The sequence below is a fragment of the Falco punctatus genome (genome assembly GCF_963210335.1).
Source record: "Falco punctatus genome assembly, chromosome: 7".
Taxonomy (NCBI): Eukaryota; Metazoa; Chordata; class Aves; order Falconiformes; family Falconidae; genus Falco; species Falco punctatus.
In genome coordinates, this window is record NC_137587.1 from 17,838,421 (window position 1) to 17,857,449 (window position 19,029).

General features: G+C 37.4%; 1 protein-coding gene across 6 annotated transcripts in view; it reads left to right on the forward strand.

Moving 5' to 3' along the window:
- SPRED1 (sprouty related EVH1 domain containing 1) overlaps nucleotides 1–19,029 on the forward strand; it is a 59,560-nt gene that overhangs the window by 13,877 nt on the left and 26,654 nt on the right. Inside the window, exon 1 of one of the 6 annotated variants that reach the window (XM_080395893.1) lies at nucleotides 2,089–2,111. The exons of 4 other annotated variants lie outside the window; for them this stretch is intronic. In XM_080395893.1, the coding sequence (XP_080252019.1) occupies nucleotides 2,104–2,111 (8 nt within the window). In that variant the 5' untranslated portion in view covers nucleotides 2,089–2,103. Of the gene's footprint in view, nucleotides 1–2,088; nucleotides 2,112–18,858; nucleotides 18,980–19,029 lie in introns of those variants that run through there. One more of the 6 variants, XM_080395891.1, reaches the window with a different exon arrangement.

Sequence of the window (19,029 nt, forward strand, 5' to 3'; positions counted from 1 at the left end):
GCACTTTAGTTTTCAGTGGCTTATCTGTTCTTAATACGTGTGTTACATTTTCAGGCATTCATAAGTTGAAGTGAACTGAAATTGCTATGCCAGATGATTTGGTTTTAGTATTCTGGTATAGTTTGCTCTTCATGTTTGCATGGTAGAACTTGAAATGAGTCTTAGTATCTAAATGGAGTGTTTCAGAGCATTGTGTACTGCATGGGTATTTCTTTTCTTGAAACTGTCTCACAAGAACCACGTGAATAAGGTGATGAGACAAAATGGGAAGAATGAGGTTCTAGGGAAAGACTTGGCAATTCAGTTTTGTTAGGGAATGCATTGAATTTATGGTCACATCAGTGTCAACTGCTTCCTTTCTGATGCTGTAGTGGTATTTTAGCAGAAGGAGAAAGGGGATTGGGGGGTGCTGGTGCTCTTGGGCTTTGGCATTGAAAAAGGGCCTCATTAAGTGGGGAGGGGATCGCCTGTGTCACCTTCCTTCAGTCTCCATGCAGTCAGGGCTGGCTCATTAATACTTGGAAACTGCTTTTTTTTTTTTTTTTTTTAAGATGCTGCTTTACACTAGGTACATCTGACGGATTTCCTGATTAAAAGTTAGGTAAATACTTCAAAATTTATCTGTGTTCCATTTGTCTGTAGCTCTATCTGTTATTTTTGTACACAAGACAAAATCTGCTTAATAGAAATCAACTGAATGCAAGGAATTTCTCACTGGTTATTTGGACCAGGGCAATGTAAACTGTAAATGTGAAATCATATGGGTTTGAGAGGGCTGTTGAGTGTTTTAAATTACTTTTTCCCCTCATTGCATTAGTGTTGTTGGGCTTCCTGTAGACAATTTCTTAGAAGTAAATTACACCAGGGCTGTTCTTGTTGCGTACAATGCTTTCTCAGCTGTAAAATTGTGATGATGTATCATCAGTGAAACTCTTGTGTTTTCAAGGTGGGATTAGAGAGATGAAGGTATCAAATGAAAATAAGGGGAGGTGGGGAATGGAAGGGCAAAAGTAAACCCACTGTAAGAGCTACCTATGTGTACAAAATATATTAATTCCTTTCCCCTTGTTAGATCTGGGCCTTCTGCCAAGACAGATCTGCTGTTCCAGCTGGAGCTCACAAAAGGAGTAGTGGCTGCAGGAGGTGATATATACTATTCTTTTAATTCTCAGTGGCATCGACAGTTACCAAAGTTCCCTTTCTTTGCTCAAGTTTATACTTGCTAGAAGTTAAAATGAAAGGCAGTAAGACAGTAAGACAATGCTGAAAAGATAAAGACTGATGAGAGAAATCTAAGGCCTAGTTTTAGTGATGCATTTAAAAGTCAATTAGGCAAAGTACTGGCATTACATTTCTAAAATTATTTCAGATGCCTATCTTGCTATTCAAGAGCTTTTCTTGTAGCAGATTGTTAAGCTTTTTCATTGAACATTAAGAACAGTGAATATTAGAGTCCTTTATTAAAACTGCTTCTCATGTTGAGTTACTGCCCTGTCACCCAGTGCATCGGGTTCTGGAAAAATACCTAGTAAACTCCACAGCCTATTTGATGTACTGTTTGGAAGTGTTGGAAGCTGTAGATAGTTTGTCTAAGAATTGCTTCCAGTCCTACCAGTGGTATCCATAGCACTAGTAAGAAACTATTTCCAGGCAATTCTTATCGGCTTCACTTGTTGGCTTTCTTGCTACTTTTAAAGAATGCCCAAACACTATTCTGAAACTTTAACGAAAATGCAAAGAGAAGTTTAAATGTCTCTGTGGGCTATGCAGCTGCCACTCTTTATATGAAGAATGACAGGCTTCACCAGAATGCCTGGTTCTTAAGGCAGGAGACACATTAGAGCAATGTTATTTATATTCTGCCAAAAGCAATTATTCTGCAAGAGTTATAAGTATGTGTTAGCTTTTGTGTGTGTGATAAACTGTACAGACTTCCACAGAGATCTGTAGGTCTACTCAGAGTGATGTATTTAAATTTTTGCAGGACTGAAGCTCAAGTGCTTGCATAAAAAGATGTTTCTGGTTGCAGGCATATGCTGATTATTCAGTAGTGTGGCAGAAGTGTTTCTACAGGATTGGTCTGTTACAATTAATATTGTTATTATGCCAAGGTAAAGAGTTTTTACATTTAATAGTATTTAATAAAAGTTGTTTTAAGAAACCTGTTTTGATCCACTAATATTTCAAATAACTTCTAAGCTCCCAAAAGCTCTTATCTGTCCAAGAACCCCATTTACAATTTCTGTGAATCCTTTACTTCTCCTCCCCATGAAGATTTATTATTCCTTAAAAGTATCTTCAGTTAGCTACTTTAAGCCCTAAAAGTGGCCTTGTTTTGTGCTGTGTCTTTTCGTCGCTCTGTGACAGAAAATGGGCTCCACTGTTCAAGGGGAAAGGCCTGGACTTTGGGTCTTGGCTACTAAATAGAGCAGCTTTTCTGTTCGCCCCACAGCTGCTGTTAATGTTTCATTCTGCAACTGCTAGAGGATGGGCAAGTAACCATCCTCATACGAGACAAAAATATAACTCCATTAGTCAGCTGGCGTGGGTTGTTGAAGCAGAAATGCAGGCAGTATTTTCTCCTGGTGAAGAAAAATCCATCACATCCTATTAAAGTTGCCATTAGCTGACTATGGGGGAATGTACATTTCCTGAATCCATGATTGCCTGTTCTTCTTACTTTGATGACTGTCTACTTTAAAACTTGTAATTTAGTCATAACTATTATAAGATCATGTTACATCTCTGGGGTTAAATCTATTTGACATATAATCTGTCTCAGAAAAGCCCTTAAGAAATAATGGTGCTTGACACTAACTGAACCTTAAATTATTGTAGTGTGAATTAGAGAACCTTGTTCAAAAAGAGGTTCCATGCGCTTTCCGAAATCTGTATCACCCTTCTAAGATTTAGTATTTAACTTCTAGACTATTTAGTATTTTAACTCATTGCTGTTAAACATGGATTTCAAACTTTCTTTCAAAGGTGGGTTGGTTTGGGGATTTTTTTGTGGGTTTTTTGGTTGGTCTGGGGGATTTGGGGTATGTTTTTTAATGTTTTTATAGCTGTCTTCTGAAGGTTGAGATCTAATAGGCTGGCAGCATCTTTGAGATCCTGTTGCCAGTGTTCATTGTAAGGTTTAAATGAGGGAGAGTTATATAATCCTTCAACTTTTTCATGCTGACCTTTGAACCCTTAAGGTTCTTAAGGTTTTTGGATGTTAAATCTTTATAAACATGCAATTATGACATAAAGCAGAACCAAGAAAATACAAATGTGCCTTCTTTTCATAGCTGCTTATCGATGAAAAGAAAATTGGTTTTCTTTTGTTATTCTGGAAGTGACAATTTTTAGCCATGTCTAGAGCAATGTCTCAGTAAAGGATGACTTTCTCTCTCTAAGGCAAATCCAGATGTGGTCAGGCTTCCTCTTAGTTTAGTGCTTTGATTAGTTCAGTGCTTAGAGATTTTGTTAAAATCTCTTGGACACCTCCCTCCTTATTTCTTTAATTCCTTGTATACTTTTTTTATGAAGTGTGGACAGAGAGAAATATTCAGATCTCTTAATGGATGAATATTTAACCTTAATGTGGGGAGCAAATGGTACTTTACAGTAACACTTCTGATATTAGTATATTAAATGTCATGGATCTGTGATTGCAGCTTACAGGTGCTTTAACACCTATAAATTAAAGGCAGAATATTACTCAATCATATCCTGTATGGCCTGCATCTGCCTCCACACTGCATACAATATTAAAGTTGAAGAGGAAATGATGCAATGGCAAACTGTGGTCTAGTCTTGATTTCTATTGTAGTTGTTTTAATATAGGCAGATCCTGGATGTATGTCCAACTAGTTGGCAGTTGTCTGTCTCTTGTGTTTTTCATGCTTCTTTGGAGCAGGTAATAGGCAACGCCTTATGCTGCTTTCAGTTTGGTCCTTTCTGCCTCAGGTATCTTATGGAGAACAAGAATCAACTATATCAATGTGGTAGTAAAGAACTTCCAAACACAGTAGTGAATAGTGAAGTTGAAATAAGAAAATTAGATTGCTGTGGTGTTATACAAATATAATTTAGTTATATACTTAATGACTCTACTAGGTGAATTAAATAAAATGTAAAAATTATGCAGCTCCAGCTGAGGGAGCTATTTTCTGTTAAGCCAGTTCATTGCATGTTCATGCAAATTATGTTCCCTAAAACTTAGTACAAAATTTTGTGTACATTTCCATACCGTTTTAGACGAGAACTTGTTTGGTGGGCTACAAGCTGTGGTAAAATGCAATGATTATTTTATAAGATTGAAAATGAAGTTTCTGTAAAATCTGTTTTAGTTTTCCAGAAAAGGGAAATGAGCAAAATCCTCCTTTAATGTATTTGATGAGACAATCCTAGTTTTACCGAAGAACTAAACATGACTTTATGTATCCAAAGGTTGGGCCCTTGTGAGAAACTTACCCACTCTTTGCTGAGAGGGAGTAGTGGAATTTCTCCTGAGGTGCTGTGTCTTGGGGGTTGTTCTCCTATTGGATTTTTGTACTTTGGTGTTCAATAAAACTTCAATGTTTTTCCCTCACAAAAGGAAAATCCATCTCCACTACATTTCTGGTTGGTCTGCCTCCGCCTGGCACCTTCCAGGCAGCTATGGAGGTTTCTTTTTAGCTTTCAACCTTTCTCCTCTTCAGTTTTGCTCTCCTGCAAGCAGGCTTACTCTCTGCATGCGTTGCTCGTCAAACAGGCACTTTTTCTTCAGTACTGTAATTTTATTTATGTCAGAGCCTCCCTGCATGCTGAATAATGCATCTGAGTCTTTGGTTTTCCTCTGGACCACTCAAAGTTGCCTGTTTTGTGTATGGTGGAGAGAGAAGCTGGAGGGTGCTGTAAATGCTTATGTTAGTATGGGCATGGCTGCTCTTACCCTTGAAGCAACGTTTTCTATAGTTCCAACCTGTTACTTTAATATATTGACAGAATTTAGTAACTGGTCTTTGCTGACACAGAGGTATGAACACTCTGGTATCTGTAGACTTTCTCACTTACCTGGATCTCTTCAGATTGGGTTGGTAGGGAGCTTGTTTTGCCTCTAACAAATTGAAAGAGATTGCCATATGGTCCAGTATAGTTCATGTACACAACTGTGATCCGGTAGAGGAAAGGCAAACTCCCAGCCCCCCTACTGCTGTTTTAGAAGGGAACAGACAGGAGGAAGTAGGAGTGAGAACAGATTTCTGGATAGATTGGTAGGCAGCAGGGAGAATTCTTAGCACCTCCCACCAGAAGTTTATTCTAATAGGCATTGGGTTTTAACCATGTAACTGCTGCTTGGGAAGCTGGGACATGAGGATCAAAAGTAAATGCATAAATAGACTTGTAGGCCTAATTTCAAATTGAAATGATAAATGTATTTATTTCATATCTGAAACAAGGCTGTGATGCTCTCAGCCTCTTGTTGTATGAGGGTTAATCGTTGCTTGATTATTTACTTTTTTTAACTTCTGAGGGTTTTTTTTCCAAACTTTATGTAGAACTGAATGTAAGCACTACTGGCTATATCTGGAAGACAATACTGTAGCAGTATTTTGACTGAATGAGACTTTCCCAAGATTCATACCTGGTGATGGAAGTGTGTGTATAATACATCTACAGTGATAGAAATATGTCAAATACAACAGAATTTTTTCTTCGTTTCTGGGTCTCTTAAAACAAAGGGGTAATTTTGCTGATTTGTTCCCATACTATACAGAAGGAACAAATGGATTTTTATGTTGGACAAACAGCTATGTTACTGGGCATCAGTTTCAGACTGATTTAAACTGGAGTTAAAGCAGTAAAACAAACAAGCAAACTGTTTAGAATTAAGATTTGTGTATGGACAAGAGAACAACATTGATGGCTTTCCTCTGGATTAAAGATGAATTTCTATATAAGTGCACACCTCCACACACCCCTCCACAATGACTCAATTAGTAGTTTAGAGAAGTCTTTAAGTAGTTGTGTAAATCTTCATTTCTGATGATGAAGTACAGTTTGGGGCTGCTACTGAAAGGGATAGTTTGCATTCATCTAACACAGCCTTGGCCTTAGATTTAAGGGGTACATGATGGCAGGTGATTTAGGGCACTGATCTGTCAGAATAGCCTTTTTGGGTTGGTGGATTTTCTGTTTTGGTTGCACAACCAGCTCGCTTCAGTTGCATACTGATTTGAGTTAAGGAAGTAGCAGAATTGTGCTCCAGTTCTGGGAGGGAAGAAAGCAGTAGGCATTCAGGCTGGATTTAGGTGAGTAGGTTTAGTTGCCTTCCCATTATCCCACAAAATTGAGTAATTTTTGCTGCAGACCTACAGATGCTGAATCACTAGTAGAACTGTACATGTATGACTGCTTAGACATCTTCTATGAATAAAACCTTGCAATTAATAAGAAGCTCACAAAATGAGAGATCTATGTAGCATTTATGTGCTATGCACAGTATACTGTACTATCATATAACCGTTCAATGGAGCATCACTCTTTAATTTGTCTTGTAAAGAGATGCATCATCTGTCTGTGTCAAAATGCTTGCAAGAGTGTGATCTGGAAGCTGTTTTTCTTCTGAGTGCCAATGTACTGGAACCCAGTGTTTAAAGCTTGGAATTCATGAATTTTGTATTTCCTTGCATTCTCAACAAATACTGAATAACCTTCTGGAAATAATGATCCTTATTAAAGGATGAATAGCTGCAAAACTCGAAGGGTTTTCATGTTGTGGTGTGGTTCTGGGTTTTTTTTTTTCTTCTTCCTCTTTTGAAGAGGGGAGTTTTGTATTTCCTCTCCCTTATGTGCTTGGCATAATAATGCAGGAGCACAAACTAACAAAAAAAAAAAAGTGGTAACAAGCAACAGTGGTTCATGATGCCAGTAGTACTGCAGCTTGGAAAATGTGTTGTACCAGTAAATTGACTAGTCTCAATTAAAATTTAAAGAGTCTCCATTACAAGTAGTTAATGAACAGTATAGTCACTTCATTGATTTTTGTTATTCCTTAAAATGAATAAATGCTTTCTAGCAGAAAGTGTTCAGTTGTCAAAGGAGTTTTTCTACGTTGTTCTTAAAAGCCACTTTTCTATTTTAAAACTTTTTTTGGGGTGATATTTCCGTGAATATTGGTGACTCTGCATCAATGGAAATGAGCTGATGAATCACTTCAGACAAATCACATTTGTTTGGTATGTATTAAACTTCCAAATAGAGGTTGCTATAACTCCTTTCCAGTAAAAAGATCCAGATTGAGTACTCTTAACCCTTGCAGAGTCTCATTACAGTTTGCATTCAGACTTCTAAATTCATAAAGTTGGACTACAATCCTTAGTGTTACTTTACTGTAAAGTTACTGTACTATGAATCTAAAAGTTTGGCCAAATATGCGATATCAGTGTTTTAATCTGCGGCAAGGTAGTGCTCATTTATTTTATCTCAGTGTTGAAAATAGTAGGTTTTACATGGATTAGTGATAGCAAAATTTAAAAGTACATGCAGGTTACATGTGCTCATAATTGATTCTCATATTGTGATGTATCTTCAGTTGTATTTCTTGAAAACTGGGGTTTCTCTATGTCTCTGTTTTCACCATGTTGTGGGATAAATTTTTTGCAGTGTTCAGAATATTTGTTTTATGTTCTGCCAGAATTAATCCTTTTGCATCTTCTGGAATCAGGAGGGCTTTCCCTTTGTGTATTCAGTCATTACATAAGGAAATTCAGTTTGTTTTGTTAGCACGTAAACTGGGCTTTGCTAAATACAAAGTGGGCCAAAACCTCTCACAGTAAGAATTTAGAGAAAGAAAATATATGTTTCTTGGTAGAAAGCTATTCATAACTTCATTACACGTTTGATGCTCATCATTCCACATGCGTGAAGCCAAAAAAAAATAAATAAAAAGGGGAGGGGGGAATTGAAGACTTAAGTTACGTTGATACTGCAGAAAGAGATCAAATGTGGCTAACTTTGTGACTTTAATCCTTACATGAATGAGAGCTTGGCAACACTTGCTGATGGCCAAGCAAACGCTCAACACATGTTTTCAGCCACTGCCCTGGAACTTGTGTTGAAGCATGGTAATCCCCAGAACCGCTTTGAGCAGTTACAAGATCACATCAGCTTCCCAGTGTTCATAGCTTTTAAGTTGCAGGAGCGGTGGAGAAAGTGCATGGCAGGAACAGAGATCCGGCAGGGCAAGAGAAGGATGGAGAGTACTTCTGGCAACAGTGCCAAATTGTATTATTTTAAAGTGCTTGTAACAGCGATGGTAGTGTAGGTATGAAAGTTGCCTTGGACTTGTTAGTAGAAGATAATGTAGAACTGTCAGTAGTTGTATTCTCTCACCAGTCTCTGTTAAAGGACAGCCTTAAATCAGGCTGCAGTGTAAAGATAAGAAATCTGATTGCCATACGTTTCATTTTCATCTGCCTCTGCTTACTCACTGTGGAAATGCTTCTTTGAACCTTTCTTTCCACTCCTTCATGACTTCTTCTTTACACTCCTTATGTAACTTAAAACTATTAATATGGTATAGACTGTAATACAGTAGCTTCTGTTTGCTGGAAATTACTTAATCCATATACAGTTAAAAATTAAAATTTTCAGTATTTTACTGTGGTTTGTTTTTGTTGTTTTTTTTTACTGGAACCTATCTAATCAAATCTTTACTAGTTTAGATTCAGCTGCAAGATTTTATACTTCCCTTTTAATGCAGAAAAACCCAGTGTATCACAGAAAGCTATAACCTAAGAATCGCATGCTGAACAGTGATACGCTTTGTGATTATGCTTCTCTTGTTTTGTGTTTGTGCTGCAAACATTGAAGAGCAGCACTCAGTTTTTCCTCATGTGTCTGCTTCTTGTTTTGGAGAAGGAGATGGTGTTTCCTCTCTCTCCTACCTAACCCCGACATCCCCCACCCCCCACCCCCCACCCCCCCTTTTTTTTTTTAAATGTTATTTGCTTGGTAGGGAAGAATTTATGTAAGCCGTATTCTCCTACCCCAATCTTTTCATGTCACTGACTTCTGAAACTTCTATTACTTAATTGTTGTTACTTGAGTTCTGGCATTTTTAGCTCCCCTTTCTTCCCCTTAAATAACTCTTGGGTAATCTTTTTTTTTTTTCTTTTTTTTTTGTGTGTGTGCTTCCTAAAGAAACAATAGTGTCAGCTGTTTTTCTTTAAATATCAGCTTTTATGTGGAATAGTCAATATCAGTTTTTTACTCCATCTTTTGTCAAAAAGCCTCAGGTAGATTGTGTTGAGTACCAGTCACACAGCACTTCTCAGTCAACATATGGGTGAAGAAAATAAGGATGAGCTACTTTAGTCATCAGGTAGTTAAAATTGCAGTGATGGTTCTAGAATCTTTTGACTCAAGCAGTCAATTCCCTCTTGATTTTTCTTTTAGTCAATAAGTTTTAAAGTAATAGTAAAAAAGTCTGTAGTAACACTGGGAAGGATAGATAAAAATTACAGGCAAATTAATTTTGTCTAGGAATTACTGCATGACTAGGGAATATTCTTTCTTCCCTTCAAACACAGTAGCCTCTTAAATGTTTAAGCTATCAAAGTCAAGTAGCAGGACCCTCAAAAACACTATTGGACATCCTGCACGTAAAACTCATACGTGATGAATGCATTCCCAATGTTGGGTTGTGAGCAAAGTCTATAGAATTGTCAGCTGAACTTTTACAGTACAAACAGTACTTTAGGCTTAATTCCTGAATATTTTGGCTCAAAAATTAGAGATTATTTGTTAGCATCACTAAAGAAGTTACTTGTGATATGTTATTGGTCTTTTGACCTTGCTTTTCAGGATGCATAATAAAATGCTGAATGCTTTGCTTTAGCCAGTAAAGAAATTAATGACTTCTGGTTTATTTGGATTATTTGAACAGTCTCATTGCAGATAAAGTACTCAAAATTCATTGTTGTAAGGGAAAATTATTTGTAATTCTTACTGTTTTAATAGTAGGCCCTGTGTTCAGGATATGAATAAAGGAAGTTCTTCTGTTGCTGGAATGAGAGGAAAAGTCTGTAACAAAACACATGGTTACAAAGGAAATGGCCAAATTGAGATTCCAGTTTCTTGAGTTTGGTCTTTACCATCTACACCTATTTGTCCATTCCACTAGTTTAATTTCTCCTTGTATTTATTGGGTATATAAAGTCTTTTATTTCTCTAAGCAGAGCTACTTAATTTTCTGTTTGTATTTCTTCAATTATGCAGTCAGAATTCATTTTCAGTGCTCTTAAATACAAGAACACAAATATTTGTGGAACTACTTAATGTGTCTCTCATTGACTTTAGTAAGATTTTTTTATTTTGTACTTTATACTGTATTTCATAAAGTATTTTATTATACCCTATTTTGTGTAATTGAAGAGGCAGATTGCTAGTTGAAACATTTTTAGGGTGGATAGCAATCTGTTTTGTTTAATAAAACTGTGCCACAGAGATATTAGAGCTGCACCAAAAAAAAAAATCTGCCTAGTTGTTCCTGCGTATCAGTTTTGTCTCAGATTGACTGGAGCAGAAAGACCTTTCTTTTACTCCTTGCTTGGATTCTACCATCTAAAAACTGTTTTGAGCTTGAATTATGTCATATTGCACTTCCTTCCTTGATTAATCACATACTTTGTGCAGTTTGACTTCGCTGCCTCCCATGCCCTTTTCAGAACTTTGTGCTTATGGTGAAGGCCTACCCTAGACCCGTAACTTCCAGTGGTGTTAATGGTTTTGAAAAGTCCGAAGAGGAAGCTACAAGATGTAATCATAATGCTACATCATCTCATGATCTCAGTGTTGTAACCCTTTGTTTAGGACTTTGTCATTGCCAAAACAAAGAAGAAGTATCTGGTGGATCCCTTTTCAGTTACTGAGTAGACTGAGAGAGTCAGTGATTACTGTAGAAGTTCTCATGACTAGTTATCATTTTTGAAAGTGGATGTATTGCTATTTTGTTTTGTTACTTTTTTGGGGGGAATGCATGTATACTTCTTATTCTTTTTCTGTGCAGTCGGTTACAAGTTTCTACTTTTCTTCTGGAACAGCAGCAAGTAACATGACTTAAATAATCTTCCTTTTGAACTGAGAGGCCTTTCAGTGTGTTTTGCGTTATACTCTGTTCCTGCCTGACCCATGTATTCATTACATACAGCTTATTGTAGAAACTTGTGAAAAGTGTTACTTTAGCAGTAGTTGGAGCACGGAGTGTAGTTACACAAGGCTTAGTTACACTTTTTTTGATGTGAGCTTAGGACTTGTGAATCATCTGTTTCTAGGCTTGAGACTGCTGGCTAAGATCCTTGTTATTACTAAGATTATCAAACATAGATCATACAGTTGTATATTGGCTATGTAAGTTGCATGGGTCATGCTGACATACTGCAAATATGAAGGGCATACCACTTAAACATTTTGTATAATCTTGTTGTTACTTGGGATTTTCTCCTTTGATGGATTATTGTAATAGAAGTCTCTGTGTTTGTCTTTCACTTGTCTGTCTCGGTTTATTTCTTTTATCCTGAATATTCATAGTTTGTTAAAACTACAAAATGATTGATTTAAACGACAAAGTGTGGTGCCACATAGCAAGGGAATGGTACCTTCCTTTTGGTCACTGAAATAGATCTTTAAAATAGATCTGCAAGTTCACAAGCTATCTATCTTAAGGCTTGTTCAGATTTTCTTTTTTATCCTGATTTTGGTGCTAGTTTTAAGCATTTTGCAGTTTGGCTTACAGTCCTGTTTTGTTAGTGTGGATGTTTATGATTTGTCCATTTGTTTGTGTTTGAAACATCCTTTTGGATGTTTGTTGTTTCCTTATTGTGTTAAAAAGAGCAATTTAGCTTTAGGGATTTTCCTGGAGTATAATTTACTTTGTAAGATCACTTTCATATGGGCAGGTTAAAGTCCTTGAAAAGCCACATCAATGTAAGCCTTGAGTCAAGCTTTTCATTTAACAATACCAACAAATGATACTACGGTTTTAATTCACATAGTTTTAAAACACTATTTCTTATACAACATTCATCAGCAATCTCACAACTCAGCAAGGCAGTTAAAGGAAGATTATTTTTATAAGTGTGGATATGCTTTTTTTGGTTTCAGGTTCTGTTCTTCTGTGCAGGCTGAGTGGGTAATGCATGCCAGGAATGATCTGGACCTTCTATAAATTTGTTTTAATGTGACAAGATTAAAATTTTAATTTTGTAGTTGCCTACCTAATACCAAATGTTGCTTGAGGTGTGTAAACTCAGTGGGACTGATGCTTTTTTCTTCCATAAATGTATTGCCAAAAGATGAGAGCGTGTAGCAGTTCAGCAGCTAAGCTCTGTATACCAGCATGCACTCAGGTCTTTATTGAATTACGCTCATTGTAGATGGTCTCTGTCCCAAAGAGTGGATAGTCCAGGACAACCTGAAAGAAATTCAGACATAGTAAACCTAAAACCTGAGACAATGTTTTCTGGTGTGTTGGAGAAAGTATAGCAGGGTCTGTTTGGTTTGTCTTTTATTTTTGCTAAATAAGTACTTAGGTTTGTTAGGAGGAGAATAATAGCTTTTTTGAACATTGTGGAGCACAATTCATAAATGCAAGGAGCAGTGGAATAAAAGGTACACAGGTGCTTGTTTGAAAAAAACATATTCAGTACAGCTTGTCATACCTTCTTAGAGTAGCTAAAATTGTTCTTAAGGAATTTTACCATGGTCTTCTTTCCATGTACTAGTTACCTTAATCTTATGTTAGTGGTCAAGAACTTTATTACAGAATGACTTGTTGATTAATGCATTCATATCTCCTGTTAAGAGTCTCCAGAGTCCTGCCATCCTTAATCTTGATGGCTAGATGACTAATAGCTTAGACTACGAGGGTGATCTAATCATGCTTGCATACTTGAGTGAAGCTCAGGGACTATGTGAGTATGTAAGACTGAAGGAAAATGGCCCTTAGAGAAGAGAGAATTCTGACTTATTCAGATATAACTATTACCTGAAAAACTTTCCTTAAATTATGTATCATATGTTCCATAAATTATGTAATCATTGCTATTCCAAGGAAAATAAAAGGCACAACTCTATCTGTAAGCTTCATTTAAAAAATAAAAAAAAAATTCCTTCTAGACTGGATGGATGCTGTCTGATGACATTGACTGGAAGTGTCAAGTTGTCTTAGTTTCACTGGAATCCGCCTTAGGCTGCAAACTTGTGCTTGTCCTAAGTTTGCTGAAGTGCTGGAGAAAATCAAAAGCTTGTCTTCCATCATTTCTTTAGATGTTCCTCTGTTTTTGCAAGGTTGGAAAGAAATGGTAACTTTTCTTAGCTAAAAAATTAACTTTCTCTTGTTTTATTTGTGGAATTTTTCATCTTTGTATGTTCCGTGGTAAGCAAGTCACAATTAATACATGGCATCAGTGTCCAATAGCTTGATTGCTACTTGATACGATACAAATGGTGATTTTACAAAATTAGAAGAGGGTAGAGACAGTTCTGTGCTATAAGTGGAGTGAAGAGATTCCTCTGGATCTTCAGAATTTCTGTGGTAAGGAGGAAGAAAAATATATGAGAACGTATATAGAGAGGAGAAGCTGGGCTGGGCTGAAGAGTGGATATTTCTGGAGTTCATGGCTGTCAGCTTGTAAAAATGAGGCAAATTTAGTGTTTTCTGGAGGAGGGCCATTAAATTTGGGGGGATATATGAGTAGCAAGATCTGACCACTCAAATTCTGTTATCTCATCTGCCTAAAATTGGATAGAATTTAATCCAGGAGTCCCTGGTACCGGCAGAGTAACAGCAGGCAGCTGTGGAAGTCGTTAAAAAACATCTTCCATATCTGGCTCATCTCAGCAGCTTTTACAAAGGGGAAACTACATAGTACATACTATTCTTTTAGTTCTGCTACGTGTCCAAAACCTGCGGATCCGTCTTTGAATGTTGCCCTGGTTCTTTTTAACTTCAGTGGGGAAGGGTAGAAAAAAAGTTTGGGTTTTTTATTTGCTTGTCTATTTGGTGTCAGATGCAATTTTCTAAGTAATATGCCTTGACCAGATGGTGTTACAGAATCCATACTATTACGACAACTTAGACCTCCAGAAGGCAGCTTTTTAAAAGAGGTGGAACCCAATGATGTGTTGTGATCTCCCTTAATCTGCTAAAATACTACTTCATTTATTCAGTCCTTATGGACGACATGCAGAAGTAATAGAACTAGCCACAATTATTAAACAAGAGGAGCTGCTGGGGAGCAGGGCTAAAATGTTATTCACAGAAATGTCAAATGTCTACTTTGTGTGTAATTTTCATGGTTTTCAAATCCTTTTAATAGTTTCTTCGTTCTTTATGTGTTCTTGTGCTTTGCAAAAGTTCTTGTGGTAGTAGCTATTCTTCCTTGCAGCATCAGTTACTTTATATGGTCACATACCTTAAGTTGTCCATATTCAAATAGGAATGTGGTTCTAGTGCTCTTATTTTTTAATTATTTTTTTCTGATGTTGTGTCTAAGAGAACACTTCATGACAGCAATATGCTGTTTTGACTGTTTCCTGTTCTGGACACATGTTCATTTGTGTCTCATTTTCCCTTTTGAATTGTAGGTGCACCTTGTTTAATAAGCCTCTCCTGCTAAATAATAATTGTGTAATCAAGTATTTTTGGCTCTTTCAGGATACCAGTTATCCCCTCCTTACATAATACCATTTCCCATGTTGCTTTTTCCTTCCACCGTTTGCCCTTCAAGTCATTTTGCTCAGTAGTTAAGGTTTCTGTAAGTAGATTGTTTGGGCAGGAGTGTCCCATACAGTTTTTTTGGCAAAGTCCAAAGCTCATCAGTAAATTAGTATGGGTAGCAGTATCCTAAATGTAACAGCCTTTGTCTATAGATTCTGCTGGAAATCTACGTGTCTTCTTGCTAAACTCCTCACAAAAATAAATTTCCTAGGCATAAGTAGCTGCATGCGGTTGCTGTACCTCCTGTCTTTAGTGTGAAGAATACTTCTTGCCTCTCTTAAAGGAGAAAATCTGCAAAGTTTTGCCTTCTGCCAGCATAATAGTTTGGTGTATATTCTGATTTGCTGGTATAATTGTGAGGAGAAAGGTTACAGTCATGTAGGCAAAGCCTTATATAGTAGTTGTTATGGCAAAAAAAATTATATTGAGCACATTTCATAAAAATAAATGGGTTATGCTGTCACATTTTCTTGATGTAAATTATGTTGTGTCTTTAGTACTCATGTACAGTGTTTGCATCTCCTTCTGTTGTAGGTAAGTCATTAAGGTTTTGTGCCAGTGGCAGTCATTCTCTAAACGTGTAGTAATAAAGGGCTTGATATCATCAGCAGTGTACCAATATGTTCATGTGATACTAGTGAATTTTATTTTTTTTTTTTTTCTAAATTGAGTCAGTACTCAACGAATGTTACCTGCAACTGAAATAGGCTTTAGCTCAGTGGTCTGGTATTATCTTTTGGTACTCTGGGCATGCTTGTGCTTGCATTTCTCTAGCTGGGTATCATAAAATCTTCTGCTAAGCTGTTTGGATAATAAGAACTGTAAAAAGCCAAGTATGGTTGATGTGTGCTCTTTGGGTGAGGCTGCAAACACATAAGTATATTGCACCAGAAGTTGGAGGGGTTAAAGTATGTGTGTAAAGTGCCAGTCAAAGGTAAAGAGCCTTGATCCATGACCAGTTCACATCTGGAGATCAGCCTGGAGCCGTTACTTGTGTGCCAGTAGAGATACTGTAATTTCATAGCAGTGTGTCATGATTTTTCAGAATGCCTTTTTCTTATTCCCTTGTCAGAAGTTTTGAAATGGCAGCTGTGCACAGTGACAACTCTTACTTCAGAGTATCGTGAATTCTCATAAATTAACCCATATTAGTTATATTTATAAAGTTGTCTTTTATTGAAATTGCTCTTCTTTGAATTAAGGTATTAAATAAAAGAATCATGGAATAACTGAGATTGGAAGCGACTTCTGGAGGTCATCTTTTCCACCCTCCTGCTCAAGGAGGGCCACCAAAAGCAGGTTACCCAGGACTATGTCCAGGAAGCTTTTGAATTTTTTTTCCAAGGATGGAGACTGCACAACTTCTCTGGGCAACCTGTGCCAGTGCTCAGGCACCCTCTGGGTGGAAAAAAAGTGGTTCTTGATGTTTGAATGGAACCTCCTGTGTTCCAGTTTTTGCCTGTTGCCTCTGGTGCTGTCACTGGGTACCACTGAAAAGAGCCTGGCCCCATCCTCTGCACCTTCCTTTCAGGTTTTTATATATGTTGGTAAGACACCCCCAGTCTTCTCCAGGCTGAACAGTCCCAGGTCTCTTAGTGTTCCCTTGTATACCAGATGCTCCAGTCCCATAATCATGTTAGTGGCTTTCAGTGGACTCCCTCCAGTAGGTCCATATTGCTGTTCTACTGGGGAGCCCAGCACTGGGCCCAGCACTCCAGGTGTGCCCTCCCCAGGGCGGAGCAGAGGGGCAGGATCACCTCCCTCGACCTGCTGGCCACGCTGCCCCTAATGCAGGCCAGGACACTTGGCTTCCTTTGTCTCAAGGGTGTGTCACCGGCTCACATTCAACTTGGTGTCCACGTGAAACTGGAGGTCCTTTTCTGCAAATCTGCTTTCCAGCTTTGAAAAAAAACATAAGGCTAAATATTTTTACTGAAGCTAAGAGGGTCAGTTTCTGGCATGGTTCAGTTTATAGTTCAGCTTGAAGATCCAAGTGATGGTAGTAGCCTTATAGTATTAAGAAACAATCTGCAGTTGCAGTTCACTTGTCTTAACGTTTCTGAGATCACTTATTATTTTTCAGTCCTATATTAAAAAAAGAAATGTGCAAGATGCAATACAAATGAAAGAATTGCAACGTTTAATACGAATCTAGGAGAGGGAAGATTTGCATACTGTTGAAACTGGGTTAAAATAAACAATAATAAATAATGCAACAAGATAGCTGCTTTTTTTTAACATCTTTTCAATGATTTTTTCAATCATTTTTTTTCTTCAACATCTCTTCCCATTTTTCTCTGGGAAAAATACTTTGGCAGAAAATTCTTAACCTTCACTCTCTTGGATCACTAATGGAAGAAAGAACAAATGTTGTAATAACGTTTGGTGTCTTTAATTGGCTTAATATTACATGTAAGAAATACCCCATATGACCAAGGTAACTTATTTTTTACCAAAAAAAGCTAGAGTGTTGAAATTAAAGTTGTTCTTCGGCCCAGCCATCAAAAGCAGGATTGTTCATGTTGTTCATTAGTTGCTGAGCTGAAGATCCCAGCCAGCTGAGGTCAGTGGAGTGCTTCCTGGGCTCGAACAACAGTTTGGTCATCCAGGTCATAAGTCAGTTTGGGCCCAAGAGCATTACAATGATATAAATACACAGCTTTTGGAGGGAGGAGAGAACCTTTAAAACCTGTGGTCAGATTTTAATGCTTGATGCTCTTAAAATAAAGTTGATGGTGGCAAAGGACTGCAAGTCGTATATCTTTCCTGTCCACTTAAAGTTTCTAGCCCTTTGTTTCTGCCCCCTAATGCTTTCTCAGGCTTCTTAGTTAACTCCACTCCAGCTTTTGGTTTTGGTACAGGAGTCATCTTCATGTGCTAATATTTTTAGAATGAAACTTTACACAATATGCTATTCTATCTTAAAATTACTTCAAGTTTAGTAGGTATACCACTCAGACACATGCTGTACTTTTCAGTAGCTCTGAACTACTAGGGGAAAATAACACTGTAGATAACTTTTGGTTTTTTTCCCCTGCTTCATCACAATCTATAAGTCGCTGTAATCACATAAGAATGCCGTACTCATCTCCTTACCTGAGGCACTCATCTGTTAGAGAGATCTGTTTCCATAATTGTTAGGAATTGATCTTGGATTCCAGAGTGGTTGTCTCCGATTTTCACTGGTGCTCAGCACTGACTCTTGTGAAGCAGCATGTTCCTATGGACAGAATCCCGTTTGGCTTTTCCTGTATACCTTCCTCTGCCTCAGGAGTTTCCAGTGGACACAACTGAAATCAGGACATCTCAGGAACGGTTAGATATGATGCAGTAGGTCTGAGCCAGCTGTTGGCAATGCTGTTGCTCTTGCTATACTTCACATGTTTGTGGTAGCTAGTAGAAGTTTTCCTAAGAGCAATGCTCAGCTGATCACCCTGTTTGATTGGTTTTATTTTGTTCAGTTATTCCTGATAGAGCTGCTAAACATGTAAGAGTAGGTTAAAATGTTAGGCTGTAGAGGTGGTGCTGGAAAACACTGGAGCCTTGTCTGCCCTTTTTCCCACAGCTAAGCTACACCAGCAGTTTAGCAATTTGTTTCAAAATTCCCAGAAGTAGATAGGGCTATAGTGCTTAGAGATACAAGACATCTGGGTGGTTTCAGTAGCATAGTAGTGTGACAGACAGATGTTGTTTTGTTTGCAGAGGATTCTGGAAATGGAAGTCACTCTTAAGTCCTGCTGCTGCTTTGTGGGTAATTGCAAACCAGCTTACATTGTTACTAAAAATAGCTATTGTTAACAATTGTGAGTTCCTTTAAAATATATATTTTAAAAAATTAAGGTACAATGAACAACAACAATAAAAACACAAAACTGAGCGTAATATCTTTGTAGTCTTTGGCATTGTTGCAAGTGCAGTTATGTATCTGTCCAGTTAATTTACAGAGTGGTTGTCTGGAAAAACTGTTTTGTTTCAGTTTAAGAGATTATTCATTAAATATTACCTGTTGGGGAAATTTATTTTGGCTCTTGCACTAATGCAGTGGATTTGACAGCGGTTTCTAAAATATTCAAAAGGATAATTTTTTTTTAAACAGTTGACAAAATATGGAAGCAAAACAGAAGATTGTGAACTAGACCAGACTAGGCATCTCTGTATAGGGAAGGGGTGAAAAAACCCAACACTGACAGAAAACTTCTGGCAGATGGGTATAACTAAGCCACTGAGGTATGATATATATCCTCCATCTTTGCTTCTCCTTAGGAATTCTTGAAAAG